The sequence below is a fragment of the Populus trichocarpa genome, chromosome 15 (assembly GCF_000002775.5).
Source record: "Populus trichocarpa isolate Nisqually-1 chromosome 15, P.trichocarpa_v4.1, whole genome shotgun sequence".
Classification (NCBI taxonomy): Eukaryota; Viridiplantae; Streptophyta; class Magnoliopsida; order Malpighiales; family Salicaceae; genus Populus; species Populus trichocarpa.
The window spans coordinates 14,620,943-14,642,688 of NC_037299.2; the positions used below are offsets into that span (position 1 = coordinate 14,620,943).

General features: G+C 33.8%; 2 protein-coding genes and 1 pseudogene across 6 annotated transcripts; 2 read left to right on the forward strand and 1 right to left on the reverse strand.

Annotated features, from left to right (window-relative positions):
• The first annotated feature begins 3,127 nt into the window (after window positions 1-3,127).
• On the forward strand, window positions 3,128-4,405 carry LOC18105907 (peroxidase 66-like; annotated as a pseudogene).
• On the reverse strand, window positions 4,237-7,909 carry LOC7454479 (protein COFACTOR ASSEMBLY OF COMPLEX C SUBUNIT B CCB2, chloroplastic). The gene is made up of 7 exons (XM_002322411.4): window positions 7,592-7,909; window positions 7,373-7,488; window positions 7,197-7,268; window positions 6,544-6,687; window positions 6,257-6,410; window positions 5,084-5,275; window positions 4,237-4,601 (listed from the first exon to the last, which is right to left on the reverse strand). Exons 1-7 carry the CDS (start codon window positions 7,755-7,757, stop codon window positions 4,576-4,578), a joined length of 870 nt encoding a protein of 289 aa, XP_002322447.4. The 5' UTR covers window positions 7,758-7,909; the 3' UTR covers window positions 4,237-4,575.
• Window positions 7,910-12,657: 4,748 nt separating this feature from the next.
• On the forward strand, window positions 12,658-20,156 carry LOC7454480 (probable transcriptional regulator SLK2). Of its 5 annotated transcripts, none has more exons than XM_024586235.2 (11): window positions 12,658-12,817; window positions 13,585-13,644; window positions 13,746-14,768; window positions 14,987-15,118; window positions 15,380-15,428; window positions 16,602-16,816; window positions 16,900-16,968; window positions 17,332-17,432; window positions 18,090-18,183; window positions 18,275-18,344; window positions 18,938-20,156. In XM_024586235.2, the coding sequence occupies exons 3-11, from the start codon at window positions 13,836-13,838 to the stop codon at window positions 19,843-19,845; spliced, it is 2,571 nt and encodes an 856-aa protein (XP_024442003.2). In that variant the 5' UTR covers window positions 12,658-12,817; window positions 13,585-13,644; window positions 13,746-13,835; the 3' UTR covers window positions 19,846-20,156. The 5 variants fall into 5 exon arrangements, with proteins under 5 accessions (XP_024442003.2, XP_024442004.2, XP_002321887.4 ...); XM_024586236.2 differs by having other exon boundaries at window positions 12,669-12,919; window positions 13,783-14,768; XM_006374573.3 differs by having other exon boundaries at window positions 12,670-12,919.
• The last annotated feature ends 1,590 nt before the right edge of the window (window positions 20,157-21,746 follow it).

The following is a 21,746-nucleotide window of genomic DNA, read 5'->3' on the forward strand; positions in this document are numbered from 1 at the left end:
AAAAAAAATAAAATGGCAGAAAAGGTAAGTAGAAAAGAAAAGGAGAAAAATAAACTTTATTATTTATATAAATAGTAAATTAGTATAGTAGGGTAATCATATTCAAAACATTACTATTAGATATTAGATTAGGTTGAGGTTTGATTTGGTGCAAGATATAGGTCATTGCTTTGCTAAGTTAACTTAAAATTATTATTGTTTTGTTTTTTTAAATGAAATGATGTTATTTTAAAAAAAAATTAAAACTATGTAATTTTTATTTCTTAGAGTTTATTAGATTTATATTATTTAAATTCAGTCTGGTTAACTGAGTTTATCAAATTAAATTTAATCAACTTTTTAATTGGTTTGAAATGAAAATCAATCAAATTTAAGTTCCCTTATCAAAGCTCCTTGATTTTTGCTTATAAATGACTTTTAAAATTTTATCAAACATTAAAAATACCCCATAAAGCTTAAAAAAAATAAAAAGAGACAAAAGACTTGTCTTTGCCAAACAAGCTCTTAGAATTCAGATTGATTAATGGAGAAGATCACGTGAGATTTGATTTTGCACGTGCAAGGTGGTCCCATTGGTTTTTTGGGGTACGTGGTGTTGATTTGTGTGGGTCAATTAAAAAAGGGCCTACTGGTGTTCTCACGTGCTAATGGGACGTTTACCTAGAAGGGTGGGTCCACACGTTGTTAATGCTTTTGGTGGTCCCTTCTCGAGGGCCAGTCTTAAGCAGACCCGTAAGGGCTAGACTAGACCCGTAAGGGCTAGACCCTCTTGGCACGCGTTATTGGTTTAGTTGATCTCGTGGGAAAATGGTTCGAGATGGTTGACACTTGACACCTTCAATTTAATATTTAATAACCCATTTCAATGATCCTGTGTAAATGATTCGTCTAAACTCAATTTGAGAAAATAATAATAATAATAATATTGGATCGCTATCGCGACCATTTTTCTATGAGTTGGATTAGGTTTTATATTAAATTAATTTTTAAAAATAAAATAATTTTGTTTTAATAAAAATAACGCCCTAGTAATAACCTATCCAACGATCCTATATAAATGTTTAATCTAAACTCTATTTAAATAAAACAAATAATATTGGTTTACCATCACGACCATAAATATAAAATCTACTTCGATCTTTCCAGTTAATTTAATGCTTCCTCAAACTAGATTAGGGTCAAGTTTTATATTGAATTAGATTATTTTAATTAAAATAATATTATTTTAATAAAAAATTGGATTAGTTTGCCCATTCATAAATTATATTTTTTCAATTTTATAGTTATTAAAAATTAAATTTTATGATTTTTTCAGTTTTTTTTCAATGAGATTATCTCAATCTCATAAACCGAGTTATAGGTTTCGCAGGTTAACCTAGGTATGCTCAAGTCATTTTATTTTTATTTTTTTTAGATTGAGTTTTTTCCAATTTCATCATTCAATAATGAGTTTATCGGAAATCAGGCTTTATAATTTATTTCAGTCTACTTTTTATTGAGTTATCTCAGTCTCATTAACCGGATTGCAAGTTTGGCAGGTTAACCTAGTTTGACTCATGGTGCTATTTTTTTTTTGTTTTTTTTTTAATTGATTTTTTTTTTAATTTTATCCTTGAACTTTGGGTTGACTAGGAATTTGAAAAAAAAAATCGTTTCAATTTGCTTTATACGGGGTTATCATGGTTTCCCGACCTGGGTCGTAAATTTGCAGGTTAACCGGGGTTGACTCAAGTCGATCAAATATGTTGTTGTCTTAATTTTTTTTAAAAAAAAATTCTTGGAATTTTTTAAGTCAAATTATGTTTCTGCTAGTTGTTTAGGTTTTCTTTAGATCTTCAAAGTCGATCGAGTTATATTAGATCAATCTTCATACGATTTAAATTTTTTCCTATTAGAAAAAAATCATCAACATCTTTTTACGTTCAAGAAAATTTAAAGCATAGCGCACGAAAAAACTCTCTAATATACATTATAGTTTTGAAACCTGGTCCGGTGATCGACCCGGTCCAGGTCTTGGGTCATGAATTTTGATGGGGTCATCCCGAGTCGACTTTTTTTTTATATAAAGCAAAATGACATTGTCAACAGTCATTTGATCAGGTTAATTTAGGATTTCAACTGGATCACTTGGGTTTTCAGGGTCAGTAAAGTCCCGGATCGATCTACCAGACCTTGCTGGTTTTTAAAACTATCATATTCATCTAAAATGCATTACCACATTATGCTGACAAAGCGTTCACAATGGAATGCAAAGTGTTGAATATAATGAAGAGAAGGGATTTTCAAAATTCTAACAAATCATCATCACCAATCATTGCTAGTATTTGTGATTTCTAAAACTTTGATTTTGGAGGAGGTTAGGCATTGGTCGTATTCATATTTGAAATGGAGAAAATATTTTATTTTCTCGGAATTATTTTTAACGGTTTCAATTCTTTTGCTAAGTTATATAAGCATATGCAATTTGCTTCTGTTTTTTATTCTTTTGAAAACGCACGTTTGTCTTCAAAAAATATTATATTAATTATTATTATTATTATTATTTTCATATTTTTCGAGGTGTTAATATTAAAAAAAACTAAAAATAATTATTTTAATATATTTTTAAAAAATACCATGTGCCCACATATTCAAACACTCAGTCTATATCACACAGATCATCTGTATTGGAAGGTTATTCAAGGTAAGAATTTTCTAGTCAAATGGCCTAATGGCCCTCAATTAAGACAGAGAAAGAGCAATAATTTTGGGGCAATGAACTTGGCTAGAGAGGTAAAATATATAGACAGACCAATAATGGAAACAGAAGATGAGATCTTCATCTGACAACAACATGAGAGACAATATTCAGTCCTCAAGTTCTCTAGCCATAGTTCTGCAAGAACTGGCTTTCAACCTTGACAAAGATGTTGATGGAGGAAATATGAATTATTATGTAAATGAACTGGCTAGGTGGGATATGCTTGGTCTCAAAGTACAACAAAATCTGCTTCTATTTTCCACTTTCAGTTCTTCCATTGAGAAACTTGAAACGATAAAACATGTAAATGAATTCGTTGTTTGTGTTTTTTCTGTTAACAACTATATACATGCTCTACTTCCATGAATGTTTGAATCATAATTAAGGAGAAACATTCTTCTATCTTCTGTATCTATAGACTAAATATGGCTGTTTTTGCATCAAACTTAATGTCTTTAGCGATTAGCTTTCTCCTCCTAATCTTGATTTCGCCTTCGAAAGCTGTGCTTAATAATGCTCATTATTATGATCAAACATGTCCACAAGCAGAGAAGATAATTTTTGAGACAGTTCGTAATGCTTCCATGCATGATCCTAAAGTCCCAGCTCGTATACTTGGGATGTTCTTTCATGACTGCTTCATAAGGGCATGTAATTCCTGTCTTAGCACATGTAAGCATGCGAACAAATGCATGAGCAGTAGTCTTTAGCTAGTAGTAAATGCAGAAAACAGTTTATAGTAAATGATCTAACTGGAATATTTCTTGATACACAGGGATGTGATGCATCCATTTTGCTGGATTCTACTCCTGGAAACCAAGCAGAGAAAGATGGCCCTCCCACATAGTCCCAATGTCTCAGTTCGATCATTCTACGCATCGATGATGCCAAAGCTAAGCTTGAAATGGCTTGTCCACACACGGTTTCATGTGCTGATATCATAGCCATAGCAGCAAGAGATGTCGTGACCATGGTGTAACAAGAAAACAAGCACTTCCAGCATTTTTCTACATGTCCACATATATGATTAAAAATGGACAAGTTTTAGCATAACTTTTCTTTTAAAGGCATTATATTGTTTTGTTTTCTTCTAATATCATCTCTCATGTGATATTGTCATCAGTCTGGAAAACCTTCTTGGAATGTGCTGACAGGAAGGAAAGATGGAAGAGTGTCTAAAGCTAATGATACAATTACCTTACCAGCTCCAACCTTCAATGCTATGCAATTAATTCAAAGCTTTGCTAAGAGAGGTCTAGGAGTTAAAGACTTGGTAGCTTTGTCAGGTGGCCACAATTTAGGGTTCTCACATTGCTCTTCTTTCGAAGCTCGACTTCAAAACTTTAGTTCAGTTCATGACATTGATCCAAGCATGAATACTCGGTTTGCTGGGAATCTTAAAAGGAAATGCCCTAAACCAAACAAGGATCACAGTGCAGGAGAATTCTTGGACTCAACCTCATCAACATTCGATAATGACTATTACAAGAGAGATATCGAAGGAAAAGGTATCTTTGGTTCATATCATGCACTGCTTGGTGATTACAGGTAAAGATGGATCAAAGTTTGTTCTTCAGAGAATTTGCAGCTTCAATGATAAAACTTGGAAAAGTCGGGGTAATAAAAAATGGAGAAGTGAGGTTTAAGTGCCGAGTGGTTAATTAATTGAGAGGGAAGTGAGTCAGTTCAAGGCAAAATATTTTCTTTCCTTTGCAGTAGATTTTTTTGGATTGAAAATGGTATTCTAAGTATGTTCTTGTGCTGAGATGCCTCCAACTTTGAATAAAATCAACTATTCCTGTTATAACTTCTTTATTTCTTGGTCAGACATACCATCATATTGTCTTTTTCTTTTTTTCACCTGTAGAAATTAAACAAAATTTCACACAACATTCAAAAATGAAAAATTAGGGTACAATCATTCTTAAAATGATCAGTAGCCTCTAATTATCACCAAAATCGTGAGAAAGGCATGTCAAAATTTGCCATTCATAGATGAAAGAAAAGACCCATCATCTTTATATTCGAACAAGTTCATTCATGTATGAAACGTTTGTCATCTATAGATATGTGGAAACCATTGTTGTTGCAAAAGTACTAATCATTGCCACATTTTCCAGAACTGGCTCATGAGAAAAGTCAAATATAAAAGGAGTATAAACTTGCGGGCAGCAAATTGTCTCAGGGAATCATTTTCAATTGCACTAGCACAGCCAAGCACTGACATTTGAATGCAGAGAGAAATGCAAGAACTAAAACAGAATTTCCACTAAAATTGAACATTGAATCTACAGAGAAAATTGAGTCACAGATTTAGTTATAATTCTGAACATGTGCTTTTACCTCTAAATTTGTTTCCAGTTGCTCTTATCCAGGCTCTGTCTTTATCACTATAAGCATACCCTATGCTTGAAGCCAACAGAATAAAACCTTCATTATTTTCTGTCTTATTGCCACTTTGGACTGTTGCTTGAAGCACAGGCTCTACCAGTAGCGAACGAGTTCCCTCGGGAAGCATCTCCCAAATCTCAGATTCTGCAATATTCATCAAACCATCACATTATTTCAGATTAGAGTAAACATAGAAGAACATAGCTCATACAAACAAATTTTAGAACGTATGCAAGCAGCATTTTCAATATTCTAAATCATTGTTCACCTCAAAAACAAAACTTAAGATGTGCATATGGCAACAAAGGTCTGCACCATTCTATAGAAGACTGAAGAGAAGGGGGGGAGGCACAAATAACAAGCAAAGGAATATCTATAGCTGACGAAAATTACAGACCTTACTCTTGGCAGAGAAAAGAAGGTTACAGAGCCTAGAATCCATCCTCGTCCATATGAGAAAGAATAATTACCCAATACTTCAAGTTTTCTTTTGTGCGGAGCACATTTATATTATAGAGATTATTAGAAATCTAAACTGCTATCTCTCTCAAAGCAGGATTATGTGGACTTCTATTATACCTCTTAAATTAAATTCAAGTTGCTGGCAGGATGACAGGAAAGCCAACCAAAAATGCCATTTTGTTTCTTGCAAATTCTCAGTTTCATGGGGTGGGTCCAGAAAAATGAGAGTAGCTACAAGCTAGTGGGTACTGTAACCTGATCAATGACCAGAACTAAACAGAACAGAAGATGAATCTTAATGTGGGATGCTAATACACGGAGCGGTTCACACACATAGCAAAGCTTGCAGCTCTAGTAACAGTGGAAACTAGTCAGACCATAGCATCCATAAAGGAAATAAGAACAATAACAAACTTTGAACATTTTTTTTATTATTTCTTTCAGGAATTAATAATCCTTGATTGATGAATCGACGTGATCTGTTGATCTGCTAATCTTCTTCATTTGAAGGTTGCTCGGAGACGGGGAGAATTTTGAATACCCTTTCACAATATGTAAACAAGCTGCTATTGGATTCTTACACAATATTTTCTATACAGAGTGAACTAATCTAGTATATGCTATATGATCTCCCTCCAAAGCAAAAATCGAATATTATGTTACCTGTAGTCTGAGGAAAATAGAGGGTGTCCTTCACGTCAGACAAGCCAATATTTTCAATCTGTTCCTTAAACCAATCAAGCACTTCATCTTTTGACATCTTATCTGGAGTCTTCCAATATCCACGAACACATAATTCACCTTGAATTGATATCAACTGAGAAATTGAAACAATAAACATAGGTTGATAACTTGAGGACATAAATTCATCATTTTCTTTTGAAACTGACAAACAATATGAGACTAGTAAATAGCAGCTCCCAACTATCGATTCAATTAGAGTAACATACCACAGCTATGGTATTTGTATTGCGCAATAAAATGTATGTTGCCCATGCCAAATCCTCCTTCTGAGCATCAGAAATATTCTGGGACATTGCAAAAATTTGCTCGGCATCTTGAGGAAGAGTTCCCTGATCGACTGGAGTAGCACCCTGTGAAAGCTTGCAAGGCATCATGTTAAAGAATCTCTCAACTGTCCAGCAGGAATTAAGAACACAGCCATTCAAAAACTGCAAAACCAACTAGAATTTGAAGTTCCGCATCTCATCAAGACAAATCTCCTATAAAACCAAAAATCAAACTTTAAAAACACTTGACAAAAGAAAAAAGGTCCGTAAGCTTGGTCATTTTATGCACAGCCTATTAAATGACTAAAAACTAGCTTTAACTGGCAGCACGAAAAATTTTAAAAACAAAAACCGAAATTACCACTTGAACAATGCCAATCAATGTCTTGAAAATGAGAGCATGAAGCGATGCGAGAGTTAATACAAGTCACAAAACATGTTATGTAACTAGCCATGCGAATCAACAACAGTCATAAATATATAGTTTTTAAAGGCCAGAAACCAAACCTGTCAACTGAAAAAAATCACTTCAATTCGAAAAGTTGACAACAACGATAACAAAGCAAACTTAACAAAACAAAACAACATCAAACCTTAAGAAACCTTCCAAAGTACGGAAGTGCAGCAGAGAAAGCAGCCAAAGAAAGTCCTAAAACCTCAGTTCTCTGCACCAAAATCCCAAAAAAAAAATCAGAAAAATAACAAAAACCCATTTTATAATTTCAAGAAACCAAAACTAAAGTTCAACAAAAAATCAATCTTTAATTACCAGCTGTGCTTGAGTGGTGTCTGGATTAGACCCCAGAAAATGATTCAATATCAAAAGGGAACCAAACCCATATCCAATCCATCTTGGTAAGTAAGATTCATCCAGTCCAGGTATCCCTTGAGAAGAAGAAAAATTCTTGTCAACTAACTCAAGAGATAAAGTCACTATACATTATAAAAAAGAACCAAAAGGAGAGATTTTTAATCTTTTTTCCCCCACCAAAAGTGAAACGAAGAACAGAGAGATTGAGTTGTTGTTGTTGTTGTCTTTGGTTTTGAGGGTTATCACTGGAAGCATGGATAGCTATGGATTTTCTGGTTTTTTTGGCGCGAAATTGATGGTGGGTTTTTAACTGAATTAAGGGGTGGATGGAAAGACTGCTCATTTTTTTAAGGTTTTTCTTTTTCTTGTTTGGATGTTGGGAAAATGTGGGGTTTTTGTATATTATATAAAGAGAAATGCATTACGAGTCCATGGATTTTGGAAGGGTGAGTCTCTCTTTGTTTTGTGACAATTGAAGTTGGGCCGGGTCTGTTTCTCTTGTTTAATTAAGCAAGTTTCAGTGTTATCAAACCGAGTTAGAAAAATTTACTTGGTTAAAATTAACAGTTTAATTTAATTGATCAGATTTTAAATTTATTAACTTTTTAATTTCACAAATTTATTAAAAATTTATATGTTTATTAATTTTTAAACTCGTAAAATTAATCAAAATATACACAAATAATTAAAATATCCATAATAATCTAAAAAAGCAAAAAAAAGAATTTGCTTAGTCAAACATGTTAATTCCATGTTAATTTTATAATTCATTAATTCTTAATTAAATTAATAAAAAAATCCAACTTTTTTAAAAAATTATAATTTAATGGGTTTTCTTGTCTTCTAGAAACCTTGAATTCATCGAAATTAATTCATCCTATCTATAACTCGAATCAAATCGATTCTCGAGTCGAATCTTATAATTATATTATATTACCATATATTATATCAACAAGAGGATAAATGGTCAGGTCAGAACATGGTTTTTATAAATTTACTGTGTACTCAAAATATTCGGATAAGATTAGAGACTTTTTTCAGTCCCATCTACTCTGATTTTTCTTATGAAAAAAATCATTATTAAAAAATATAAAAAATTGCTTTATAAATAATAAATTTCCATTCGTGAATTACAGTAGTTTTAAAAAATAATTTTTAACTGAGTTCTGTTTTGTAAATAATGAAATCTTCCTAGTGCTATTTTTTTCTTTACCCGATATGTTCATACCTTTTTAAAAAGTAAAACTATCTCATTTAGGATTTATAGTTATTCCTTCCAATAAATACTTTTCCTGGTAATCAAACTTTTATTCTCAAATCTCATCTCTGTAAAAATATAACAGTGTTTTAATCATTAAATCAATACTTTATTAATTTGTTAGTGTTTTTTTTTAAAAAAATAGATAATAATAACAACAAAAAAACCTCTTTGAAGTTAAGATTTTTTGAATTTAGATTTTAATTTGGGATTGGTTATTGTTGCTTATATTTTTTTTTTTAATTCTTTTCTTATTTTCTTATTACTTTATAAAGCTTATCGTCACTTTTAAAAAATAATTGTTAGAAAAAAAAAAAAAAACTTAGAGCAAAAAATATAATTGTCAGCTCTGGAAAAGCTGAAATCAGAGAAGTTGGGGAGTAGGGGTAGTAGGGCTGTGGATGCTCGTACTGTAAAGGGGCCCTGTTATCACCGACTATTCACAGTAAAGCTAAGGGCACGTGTTGGTTAAGGTATGGAGGAACATATTCAGTGAACCAGTCGTGTGGTGGCCCAGCGAGCTCCGATATAATGATTCTGAGGAGAAACATCTATTTAGCCCTTATTTCATTACCATATTATCAATTTAGCATTAAAATCTTTAATTTTATCAATCTTGTCCTATAGGTAATCGACTTTGCCCCTCTATATGTTTTAAATTGAATTTTAATTGGATCGTCCATGTATAACTGTTGATCCAAGTTGGGTTTTTTTAAAAAAAAAAAATAATTCAGTCAAATATATGGTTATTTAACGGTCAGCATGGTCAAAATTCAATTTAATTTTTTTAAAAATAATATTATTTTAATTTTTTTTAATTTAATATTGTTTTGATAGATCCGAATTTACCATTCAACCAATGACCCACATGCAAGTTTTTTTTATTCTAATGTCGCCGTGATGAATTCGAGACAACCCACTAACCAATATGGACAAGTATCACTTTACTAGAAGAAATAATATGCGTTTGGGCAACGTGCTTCTAGAACTAGACAGGTAAATTAATCGGACGGCTATGATGAATGAACTAGTTGAGGGACAGGCATTTGTTTTGTGCTTGTGCATGCGGACCAAACACAGAAGCACTTTTAAGGAAACTAGTTGTCGTGTTCAATTGTGTGTTCAAAGGCATCATTCGGATGCTTAAAGCATGATGCCATGCTAGCAAAAAGAACATTGTAAACTTCTTTTTTAAGCAAAAAACAGAAGGTAGGGTGGAGCCATGAACCCTTATTTTAAACGAGGATACAGTTGGAATTTGCTCAAGTCTATACAAAAGCGTGCTAATATTAATCAACTAGCTTGATAGATAATTTAGAACGGTTAATCTTCTTGTTTAATCTATTTCATTTCACATCCAAACAAGATGTTGGTTGAGAAGATCAAAGATAATTTGATAATTGAGCCAATATGTTGTATAATTGAGCTAATATGTTGTATAATTTAGTATTTTCTAATTAGTTCATGCATTATTTGAAATCAAATTCACTCTTTAGATGATTTCAGCAGTACAGTTATAAAATTTAGTCGAGTTTGATAATTCAACTTGATCACTTGTCGATACAGAGTCTTTTCTAGGTCGAGTTTTGTGTAAAAATATTTTTTTTATTAAAATAATATTATTTTAATGTTTTTTTTTAAAAAATCATTGAAAAATGTTATTTCTTGCTATCTTAAAAAACGATTCAAATCCTCATCCACGCGTTAACTCGTTGTTGACTTATTCGTCTCGCAACTTAGATCCTGAATTTGGTTAAAGATTGGGTTTGATTTTAAAAGCAAATTTTTTTATATTAATAAATTATATTGGATACTAAATTTAAGATTGAAACTTAAAAAATATTAAGTGAATGACCAAGCCTATTAATGCTTAAAAACCATAATACTCAAGTCCATGGTGTTAATTTTCTTACTCGATAAAAACGTAAATTAGGCAATAATCTCACACATCACTGTAGTTTAGGGGCTAAAATTTGCAAAAATAAACTTTTCAAGGGTTGATCAAAATTCAAATCAAAATTATACAGGGAGTGGGGACCAAACGTGAATGTTTGCTTGCTTTTTATCACACGTGTTAGATCGCACGTGTCAGTATGTCCATCTCCATCCCTTAACCGTGTGGAGTAAATCTAAAGCTCCGATACTCTACACACTCGCTCTAAAGCAATGATTGCAACCACCCAATCAATTTCAAGCCACGTCACTTCAACTCTCTTTCAGTTTCTTGTATCCATATATATCCATCCGTTTCTCGAATCTTAGCTACACCTAATTATAATAGATTTTTTATATATGAAAATTTTGCAGGTGAGGTGAGAGAAGGTTTTCTCTTTCGTTATTTATCATATTTAATCATTGAAATTTGTATTTAAAAGAGGAGTATATTCTTTTGAACATATTTATTAAATTTGTTTTAAATTAACTTGTAAAGGGATGGAGCCACGTGAGATGATTCAAGTCAATTTTAAAAAATTATTTTTAAAAAAAGTTCTAATACCTCACATGAATTTTTTTAAAATAATACATGTAAATATAGATTATAAAAAAATATAAAGCACGAAGTATGATATAGTTATCCTATATTGAAAATCTTAATAAACAGTTTTTATGAAAATAAACTATGTAAAATAAATATGAAATGTCATATACTTATCTCATATCAAAATTTTAAAAAACAATTCATATGGATACAACTATATATAGTTATTCCTTGTTGAAAAAATAAAAAACAATACATAAGGATGTAGACTATAAAAAAGTGTAATGCATTAAATATAATATAGTTATCACACATTAAGATGACAATAAATAATTCTTATGAATGGAATATATATATAAAAATTGAAGTGTGTTACAGTTATCTTATATTGAAAAGTTAAAAAACTTCATGTGGATGTAAGTTGTATATAATTATTTCACATCAGAAAATTAATAAAATGATTCATGTAGATATAAACTATATATAATTATCCGACATTGAAAATTTATCTATTTAAAACTCAGTCAAACCCTGAAAATACCTGGGTTTTTGTTCAACTTGTCGGGCTATGTCAAGTTTCACAATCATGCTTTTAAATAATATTAATGAATCAATATAAGATGGATTCTTAAAATTGTTTGAAAAAAAAGAAGTTAAATTGACGTATAAGTTAATATAAAAAATGATTCTTGATCTTGGAAAAAAATAGTATCAGAAAACTCTATGAAATTGCAATAATTTAATGACTTCTAACAAGAATTTTAAACACGCACTTTAAATTTAATCTGCAATAGAATCAACCTGGTGTCATTATTCTATTCAAAGCTACGAAATATATTTTGTAGAGTATTTAGTGTTTTTTTGGGGGTTTTTGTTTTAAGATTTACTGCTGAGAAAACTTTACTGATACTTTTTTATTAAATTAAATGAGGTGACATTTTGTGATTGGTGTATCATTGATTTTTTGTTTTATAATTATGATTGTATCATATAATATAATAAAATTCACGACACATTTTTTGAGAAAAATACATATGATATATACCATGCTATTTACAGGCCAGTTTTAATAAAATATTGAAGGAAGATTATCATTATTTGGTAAGCCAAGAATTTAATAAATTTATAAGAACAAGTTTATAAAGTTCATGAATTCTCAATTTAGACGACGAGTAGATTCATTTTTAGAGATTAAATTCAACAAATAATTGCAAGAAATTAAATTTTCATGAATGCATTCTGGTTAAGTGTGAAAGACTCGTCATGAATAGACTTAGACTTGACTTGGTCCTGCTTACATGGTCTGAAAATGCCCATGACGGTTAAAAAATAATAAAAAAAAGAAAATGTTGAAATTCGACACGTGTACGACTAACCGGAGCACAAAAATTTTAAATTGCTGTATCCAACCACACTAGATATTTGCCTCAAAGAGACCTACCAAAAAGCTCCACATCCTCATCATATACGATACTCAACCTCCAGGATCACCCGATAAAATCACGCCACCTCATTCCCAACCTCGAGTCGCCACCGCGCTTTCTAAAAACCGACTACTTTACCCACTCCAAAAGCCAACGCGTGTCCATTCTTCACCGGCAAAACCAGTCAACACAACTCGTTCACCAGTACAGCCGGTCACTCCATGCTCTTCAATTCCCGCTAGGTATATAATCAGTTCCTTCACTTCTCTGCTCTCTCTGATTTTCCATTTATGAATTAGCCAAAAAGGTTCTGCGTTTCGCTTTATACAGCTTGTCGTTTCAAGGTCAGTAGCTAATTAGTCTTTTTATTTCTTTATTTTTTCTGCAGGAAAAGAAAATATTGCTTGAATTTTTTCAAATTATTTTTGTTAAGTCTTAAGATTTTTGTGATCGATCTCTTGAGCTAAAAAAAACAAAGTGTTTTTGTGTTTTTTCTTTTCTTTTCTCTTTTGATCTTTTGATTTTTAATTGATAATTAAAATTAATTAAGAACTGGGTTTTAATTAAGTAAGAATTTTTTTGAGTTCTCGATTCTGAATGTGAGTAATTAAGTGGTGGTTAAGCTTGAATAGTTGTCAATACATATAATTAGTGATTATAGGGGTTTTAAGTGATAAAGTTAGAGTCTTTTTGGGTTTTAGTTGGGTAGTGTAGTTGCTGTAGCTAAAGCTGAGAGCTAAAAAAATTAGGGTTTTTGGGGGATAATTTAGGAAATGAGGTTTTTTTGAGTTGTGATTAAAGGGGGGTTGATTAAAAGATAATTAAATTTGGAGTTCTTTGGATCTTAGTTAGTGTTGCAAATGTTTCTAAATTTAGCTAAAAATTAGTTAGTTTTTTTTTTTTTTCCTGGGAGGTAAGTTTGTTCTTGGAATTGTGTTGATTGAGAGTTTTAGTTTTTATTGTTTTTCGTTTTTCTAGTGCTGATGTAGAGTTATATTGTTTGTTTTAGATCTCTACAAGAAATTGTTGAAAGCTGAAACAGATCACAAAAATATTGGGTTCAAATCTGGTTGGTGAAGCGTGAATTGTTGATTATATTGTGCAGTCTTTTGTGGTTTTTTTTTTTTTTTTTTGATGTGGGTTTTGGTTTTTTATGTTATTATGACTCAGGAGGTTAAGAATATTTAGTTTTGGAAAAATTGGTCAGGCCTGGCTCTGGAGAGCTACTTAGATTCTGGCCGCCAAGGGTCGGTGCCTGGTATGGCACCTTCTCGAGTGGCTGGAGGTTTAGCCCAATCTTCCTCAAGTTCAGGAATTTTCTTCCAAGGGGATGGGCAGTCCAAGGGTTTAGTTAACTCTCGCTTGAGCTCTTCGTTTGGCAACTCATCAAATTCTATTCCTGGAACTGGGCGACCCATTTTGGGTCCAGTTTCTGGGGACATGAATAATGTGGTTTTGAACAGCGTGGCAAACTCAGGACCGAGTGTTGGGGCGAGTTCTTTGGTGACAGATGCAAATTCAGCACTTTCTGGAGGTCCTCATTTGCAGAGAAGTGCAAGCATTAATACAGAGTCATATATGCGATTGCCAGCGTCACCTATGTCTTTTTCATCCAATAATATAAGCATTTCAGGCTCTTCAGTTGTTGATGGGTCCTCTGTGGTGCAGCAGGGCAATCATCAGGACCGAAATGTCCAGCAGGTGCTGCAAAATCAGCAGCAACAACATGGGGCTTCAAGTGCTACATCCTTGCCTACATCACAAATTGGGGGCATGTCACTCCCCTTGGGACCGCGAGGTCAGGGATCCTACCTTCAAGACCCTAATAATCTATCGCAAGTGCAAAAGAAGCCAAGATTGGATGTCAAGCAGGAAGATATTTTGCCGCAGCAGGTGTTGCAACAACTGCTGCAAAGACAGGACTCCATGCAGTTGCAAAGCCGAATTCCACAGCTACAAAACATGTTTCATCAACAGAGACTGAGGCAACAACAGCAAATTCTCCAATCCATGCCACCATTGCAGAGAGCCCAATTACAGCAGCAGCAGCAGCAGCAGCAGCAGATGCAGTTGAGGCAGCAAATGCAACAGCAGGCCATGCAACCAGCATCTTCCCTGAAGCGTCCCTTTGATGGGGGTATCTGTGCTCGTCGGTTGATGCAATATCTATATCATCAACGGCAACGCCTTGCAGTAAGTTCTTGCTTTTGTTTGCTAACTTTGTAGCATGTATCTTTTTTTTTTGGTGTTGCTAATTTGCGTGGCATTTTTTTCATACTTATTCTTGTTTTCCTAGGTAAATATGTATGCTCATATATTTATGGCCCGATTTATAAATTAATTTTAATTAAGTGGTTCCTGAAGCATAAATGAGTTTTTAATCTTGTAATTTACTTCTATTATTTTAACAGGAGAACACTATTGCATATTGGCGGAAATTTGTGGCAGAGTACTATTCTCCACGTGCAAAGAAAAGGTGGTGCTTGTCATTATATGACAATGTTGGGCATCATGCGCTCGGTGTTTTCCCCCAGGCATCTATGGTTAGGATTATTTTTTTCACAGTATTTCTATTTGGTTTTTACCTAATAAGTCATTGGGCTTCATACTGATATAAGTGCATGGATTCCTTTTATTTTTTCTGAAGTTGCATGTGTTAGTTTTTCCATTTCTTCATGGTCAAATGCTGGTTGAAAGCAAATTCAAAATATAGCAGCTTCAGTAATCACTTGTTTCTTTATGGACATTATATTGACATCACCTGCATATAATAGTCCTTTTGTTTCTTTTATCTTATTTTTCAGGAGGTGTGGCAGTGTGACATTTGCGGCTCTAAGTCTGGAAGAGGTTTTGGTAAGGGAATTTGGATGCTTTGTAGTAATGGCTGTTGTTCCTCAACAAGATCATTCCCATACTGTAATTCTTGAAACGTTTTCACATAAAGAATGACATTGAAAACCAGTGACTTGATTTTAGTAGGAATTGCATGTTAGAGAATAATCTAGCACCATAAGTTTACGGAATCCTTTTACTTTGTGCAAGAATTTTTTGTAATTTGAGTATCTTGTGTAAACTTGCAGTCAAACTCTGTCCACTCTTTGAGTTGATCAAACACAATTTTATGAAAGTCAATACAATATGCATAGGTAAATAGAAGACAAAAAAGCATGATCTCAAACTCAATTTTCTTTTGGGGAACTATTGCTCTTCTATTGGAGTGTTAATGCAAAAAAATGGAATAATCTTGCATCTTGACTTAAATTTTTTTTTTTTTCACATAAAAATTGAGAATGCATATTCCCATTGGCCATCAAGTACTTGTGTTGACATGAAATGATACGATACAGGCCTGGGTTCCAAATCTGGATCTCTAGGGGTGAAGAATTGGAACGTGGCAAGACTGATACACTTTTGACACTTAACAATTGTTTCTGGTCTAATATTTTACCTGTCCACCTTTTATCCCTTATTGTTATCTAGGTGTTTTCTCTTGGTATGTTCTTTGTGCACTTGTATATTATCTATACAATCTGCTGTGAGGGAACATAATATATCATTCGTGAAAAGGAATGGAACATATCTGGGTGGTTCCATTTTCTGGATCTTTATTTTCCTTGGTTCTGGATAAGCCCACAGTTTTAAATTCAGAGCTTTTATGGCGGTTTGTTGTGCTATCTTCTAGCCACCTTTTTTTAGGTCATTAAATTCAAATATGTAGATTTTGGTTGATGAAAAAAGTATAAACATCATCAAAGAGCCATCTGCAGCTTGTTAGTTACAAAACAAAGAGAAAAAAAAGAAGCTAAAATGTATGTTTTGGTTCTATTCAACAGATGTTCTTGATTGGAATGTTAACATGACAACATATTGATTCCATATTTTTTGTTAGCCATAAAAATACTCCTTCGGCCACTATCCAGATTCTGTTCAACACTCAACTTAGACATTACTGCTATAACTCAAGCATCCTTATGATTCATTTATTCTGGAGATATAACTGCGCATGTTATGGGGTATGTTTTGCAGAGGCAACTTTCGAAGTACTCCCTAGACTTAATGAAATCAAGTTTGGAAGTGGTGTCATTGATGAGCTTTTGTTTTTGGACATGCCACGTGAAATTAGATTGCCTTCTGGAATAATGATGCTGGAGTATGCAAAAGCAGTTCAAGAGAGTGTATATGAGCAACTTCGTGTTGTTCGTGAGGGTCAGCTTCGTGTTATATTCACCCAGGACTTAAAGGTCAATATGATAACTGTTTCTTATACAAGTATTGACAATTTCTAAATTTCCTAATAACCTGCCAGTACTTCTATTCATTTTAGATACTGTCTTGGGAATTTTGTGTACGTCGTCATGAAGAACTTCTTCCACGGAGGGTGGTTGCACCACAGGTATTCTGTTTGAAACATCATGTTCATTAAAAGTTCCACTAGTTTGTTTTCGTGGAGGAATGCTTCCTAGAGATGAATACATCATTGTTACCCCGCCAAAGAAAAGCATGGGAAAACGAATAGAAAAATAGAGGGCACAATAATGTCTTGTCTCATAGCTTGGTTGTTAATTGGATTATGTGGCTGTGAACACTCTTAATCTGTGAAGCAATTCAAAAGATAAGTGTGGTTGATCTTCTATAACAGCTATGAAGTTTTAGATAAGAATTACTGGATTCAACATCAGTTATCAGCGTGATTTGAGCCTCGGATTTTGAAGATTCTAGTTATATTTTTAACTTAAATACCTGAACGCTTTTGCAGGTGAATCAGTTGCTCCAGGTTGCACAGAAATGCCAGAGCACAATTGCTGAAAGTGGATCTGACGGGGTTTCTCAACAGGATTTGCAAACAAACAGCAATATGTAAGTAAATGAGCATTCACTTAATTCTTTCCTAATAAATTGGGTGCTGCTTATGCAATCTTTCTGGCTGAAGCTCTTTGACTGAAAACACGAGTGACTAGGTCCCTCACAGATCACATCCTTGAGGCTTTATGTCCAGAAATAAAAAAACATTTGTTTTGTGCCTGGAGTTGTGATAGACAAGAACTTCCTACTTGCTAAGTTGTTTTGCTAACTCAGCCCCTCTGCCTCTTGCGATATAATAAGTGTTCGAGGTTCAAGGTATCTAATGTTGATCCTGCTCAAATGGAAGTTGTCGACTGACGATTTGATTATGTCCTTGAGCATTTTGGATGAAGTCTCAAGATTTGAATCTGTATACTAGAACTTGCAGCTGTGACTGTTTACCATTCTAGACCGTGGCCCTCTTGTATCTTTCTGTTTTGGTGGAGCATAAAATCATGTAGCTCTCCTTGGGCATGGCATTCATAAAGCACCCTGTCTCAACTCTTGAATGAGCTTTAAATGCTAAGGGTACATTATTTTGGTAGTTTCATTTACTCTGTATTTTGAATTTCAACAGAAGGCTATATCAAATATGATGTTAATATTTGGTTTGCACAGGATTGGATTATAACTACGGTTAGTTAATACTAATCCACCGTTGATTTTTTTAAGGGTTCTGACGGCTAGTCGCCAGCTTGCGAAGAGTTTAGAGTTGCAGTCGCTGAACGATTTGGGTTTTTCCAAAAGATATGTCAGGTGTCTGCAGGTATAACTTTCACTCTTTCTGGATCTGAATTTCTGTATTGATAGAAAACTTTGATCTATGTTTTATGATTTCTTTCTCCAATTTATTACAGATCTCTGAGGTTGTCAACAGCATGAAGGATCTGATTGATTTCTGCCGGGAGCAAAAAGTTGGGCCTATTGGTAATTTCCTTTTGTGACTGGTGTTACTATATTTATCTGTTTTTACCTATATATTATGGCTTCATTTCTGGGCCTGCCATATTCTAGGAAGTTCCTTGGGAATAATATATTGTCATGCATGTCAGTTCTTTCTCAAGTTTAATATCTAGTTATAGTAAAAAAAAATTAAAAAATGGGAGCGCTTGTCTGTTTTGGCTTCTACTTTCTTCTGTTATTATTTGTCATGGTTTGTGTTGTAATTTTCATTAGTTTCGAAGGTTTTTTCATGTGGGCATATTTATCTGCTGCTAGGAATTTCTTTTCTTTTCTTTTTTCTTTTTCTTTTTTCATATAACATCTTCTAATGTTTGCATTTTATCAACATGAAGGTCGCACCTCCAATGATTTTTGATCAGACACTGGCCCTGTTCTGTTTCATTTCTCTTATATTTGATCAATATATTTATTTTAGACAGCTAAAAGTTGTGGTTCATTTTTGTGCACCTTGACTATTCTGCTTTGTTTTTCTGTTGCCTGCTAATTTTTGCTACAAGAGAAAACCATTGTTTTGCTCATAATGTGCATAGAGACCTGATGTGGACCATTGTCTGCAGAGGGCTTGAAAAGTTATCCTCGGCATGCGACTGCAGCTAAGCTTCAGATACAGAAAATGCAGGAAATGGAGCAGTTAGCAAGTGTTCAAGGTCTGCCAACTGATCGAAACACCCTCAATAAGCTAATGGCATTACATCCTGGAATAAACAGCCATGTGAATACCAACCATCAAATGGTTGGTCGAGGTACTTTAAGTGGTCCAGCACAGGCTGCTTTGGCATTAACAAACTTCCAGAATCTGCTCAGGAGGCAGAACTCAATGAATTCAAACTCCAGTTCACAACAGGAGGCTGCTTCACCATTCAATAATTCTAATCAGAGTCCATCCTCAAACTTTCAAGGAACCGCTAACTTCATACCTGGATCCATGCAGAACTTACCTGTGAGTGGCTTTTCTAGTCCACATCTACCTCCCCAACAGCCCCAGCAGATGCAGCAGCGCTCATTGAGCTCTAATAGCTTACTCCAACAGAGCATTCCACAGTCCTCCCAAGGCAACCAGGCCTTGCAACCACACATGATCCAGCAGCTGTTGCAGGAAATGTCCAATAACAGTGGGGGAGGAGTCCAACAACATTCCCTCTCTGGACAGAGTGGGAATGGTGGCATGACAAGGAGTGGATTGGGTTTTGGAAGCAACACTTTGGCAACACCTCCAACTGCTTCCACTGTGTCTGTAGGTGCTGGAGGACTTGCACCAAGCCGGAGCAACAGTTTTAAAGCCGCTGCAAACAGTGATTCTTCAGCAGCTGGTGGCAACAGTGGGTTTAACCAGAAAGTGCTAGATTTGCCTCCAAATCTTCATCTGCAGGACGACCTGGTTAGTGATATTGCCCATGAGTTCACTGAAAATGGTTTTTTTAACAGTGACCTTGATGATAACATGGGTTATGGTTGGAAGGCGTGACTAACAGGGTTGGACCAGTTGCTTGCTCTCAAATGAGCGAGTGTTGGCCATCTGTATTTGTACAGAATATTCAAATAGCTGCTTCCCCCCACCCTGTCTCCAGCTTTTCTAATGATGGGATTTGTTGCAACATACCAGGGACTTGTACTTCAGTAGGTAATTAGGTTTTTTCTATTTTTGTTTTTTTGGCCTTCTCCCTTTTCTTTTGAGGGTTTTTTTTTTTAATCAAGTCACTGCAAGTGTATTCTATTGAACAAAAAACTGGAACAGCTAATGTGATATCTAAATGAGTTCTCCATATTGTATTTAAAGCTTCTCATGAGCTGAACAGCTTATCTAAATGTGGTTCTTGATGATGTTCACATACCATTTTACAATCCTGTTCCATTAATTATTGATAGGGCTACAAAGATGGTGTTTTAGGCAGGGAAACATAAAGAAGAGGGGGGATTAGGGCAGCTTCGGCTTCTTGCATGAAAACCCTAGAGAAATCAACCTCCACCTAAACTAATAATGATTCTTCTATCCCGGTGCCCTTCATGCTCTCCTCGTTTACTAGTGCTGGAACAGGAAGAATCCTGGGCCACAACCTTTATGACTTGAGCCACTTCCCCTGTCTAGGTGGATTGCCATAGTCTTGCTAATTGGTGCTAAATTAATCCCAGCTTGCGTCGAACTATGTTCATTACTTCTATGATTGATCTATGGAGATGTGAAGGCCTTGGAAAGTGATTGTCATTTATGGGGAATGGCCGCTGTGTGTCATTTGTGACCAAAATCCATATCAATCTTGTCCCATTCCATATGCGTGGAGCTTTCCAACTCCATGGAAGAGTCCTCTACCTCTCTTTTGTCGGCAACATTTCATCCGTTTTCTAGGAGTTTGGCCAACACTCAAGTATTGGATCCAAATCGTGAACATAGCTGTCCTTTATGGATGTCAATTCTATTTATTTGAGTAAACACGAGATAATTAACCCGTGCTAGGTTGTGAATGTGAATCTGGTTAAATTTTTTTTAAATATAAAAAAATATATTTAAATATTGCTAATATTTTTTTTCTAACAAATTTTTTTTAAATAACATGAGAGTTGATCGGATATAACTTGATTGAATTTACAGGTTCAAAAGCAATCCATAAAACTTATTAAGAAATAGTTTGACTAAAAAACATTCTAGATGATATTTTTTTTAATATTAAGATAATAATATATTGGATTGACTTGGGTCAACCCGGGTTAACATGTTAAATCCGCAATTTGGTTAATGAGACTATGATAATCTTTTAAAAAGCAAATCAAAATAAATTATGAAGCTTAATTCTCAATCAAACCAATGTTGAAGGATGAAATTGAAAAAAATCAATTAAAAAAGGATTTAACAAAGTGACCCGAGTTAACCAGTTAAACCCGCGATCTAAGTCATAAAACCGAGAGAACCTCATAGAAAACAAATCAATTAAAAAAAGAACATAAAAAACAACCCAAGTCAATTTGCTAAACCTATGACCCGGGTTATCAGACAGAAATAACCTCATAGAAAGAAAAAAATGACGTGATTTAACCTGGGTTAAACTACCAAATTTGCGACTTTGATCATAAGATTGAGATAACCACATAGAAAGCAAATTAAAACAAATTATGAAGTTCAATTCTCAATCACCCATGTCGAACCTAATGTTGAATGATGAAATTTGTAAAAAATTTAATTAAAAAATAACACAAAAAATGAGCTAAGTCAACTCAGGTTAACTCATTAAGCACTATTTTCGAGTCATGAGATCGAGATAACCTAATAAAAAGCAAATCAAAACAAATCATGAGATCTAATTCCCAATCAAACACAATATTAAATGATAATATTAAAAAAAAGCCAATTAAAAAAACCGAGTCAATTGGGTT

What these genes read in the sequence shown, in the direction of transcription:
- LOC7454480 (XM_024586235.2), top strand. Translation starts at nt 13,836, where the DNA reads ATGGCACCTTCTCGAGTGGCTGGAGGTTTAGCCCAATCTTCCTCAAGT. An exon ending in TAAGTCTGGAAGAGGTTTTG is followed by an intron (nt 15,429 to 16,601) that starts GTAAGGGAATTT and finishes TATGTTTTGCAG; the next exon opens with AGGCAACTTTCGAAGTACTC. An exon ending in TATTCACCCAGGACTTAAAG is followed by an intron (nt 16,817 to 16,899) that starts GTCAATATGATA and finishes TATTCATTTTAG; the next exon opens with ATACTGTCTTGGGAATTTTG.
- LOC7454479 (XM_002322411.4), bottom strand. Translation starts at nt 7,757, where the DNA reads ATGAGCAGTCTTTCCATCCACCCCTTAATTCAGTTAAAAACCCACCAT. An exon ending in ATACAAATACCATAGCTGTG is followed by an intron (nt 6,411 to 6,543) that starts GTATGTTACTCT and finishes TCAATTTCTCAG; the next exon opens with TTGATATCAATTCAAGGTGA. An exon ending in CTATTTTCCTCAGACTACAG is followed by an intron (nt 5,276 to 6,256) that starts GTAACATAATAT and finishes TGAATATTGCAG; the next exon opens with AATCTGAGATTTGGGAGATG.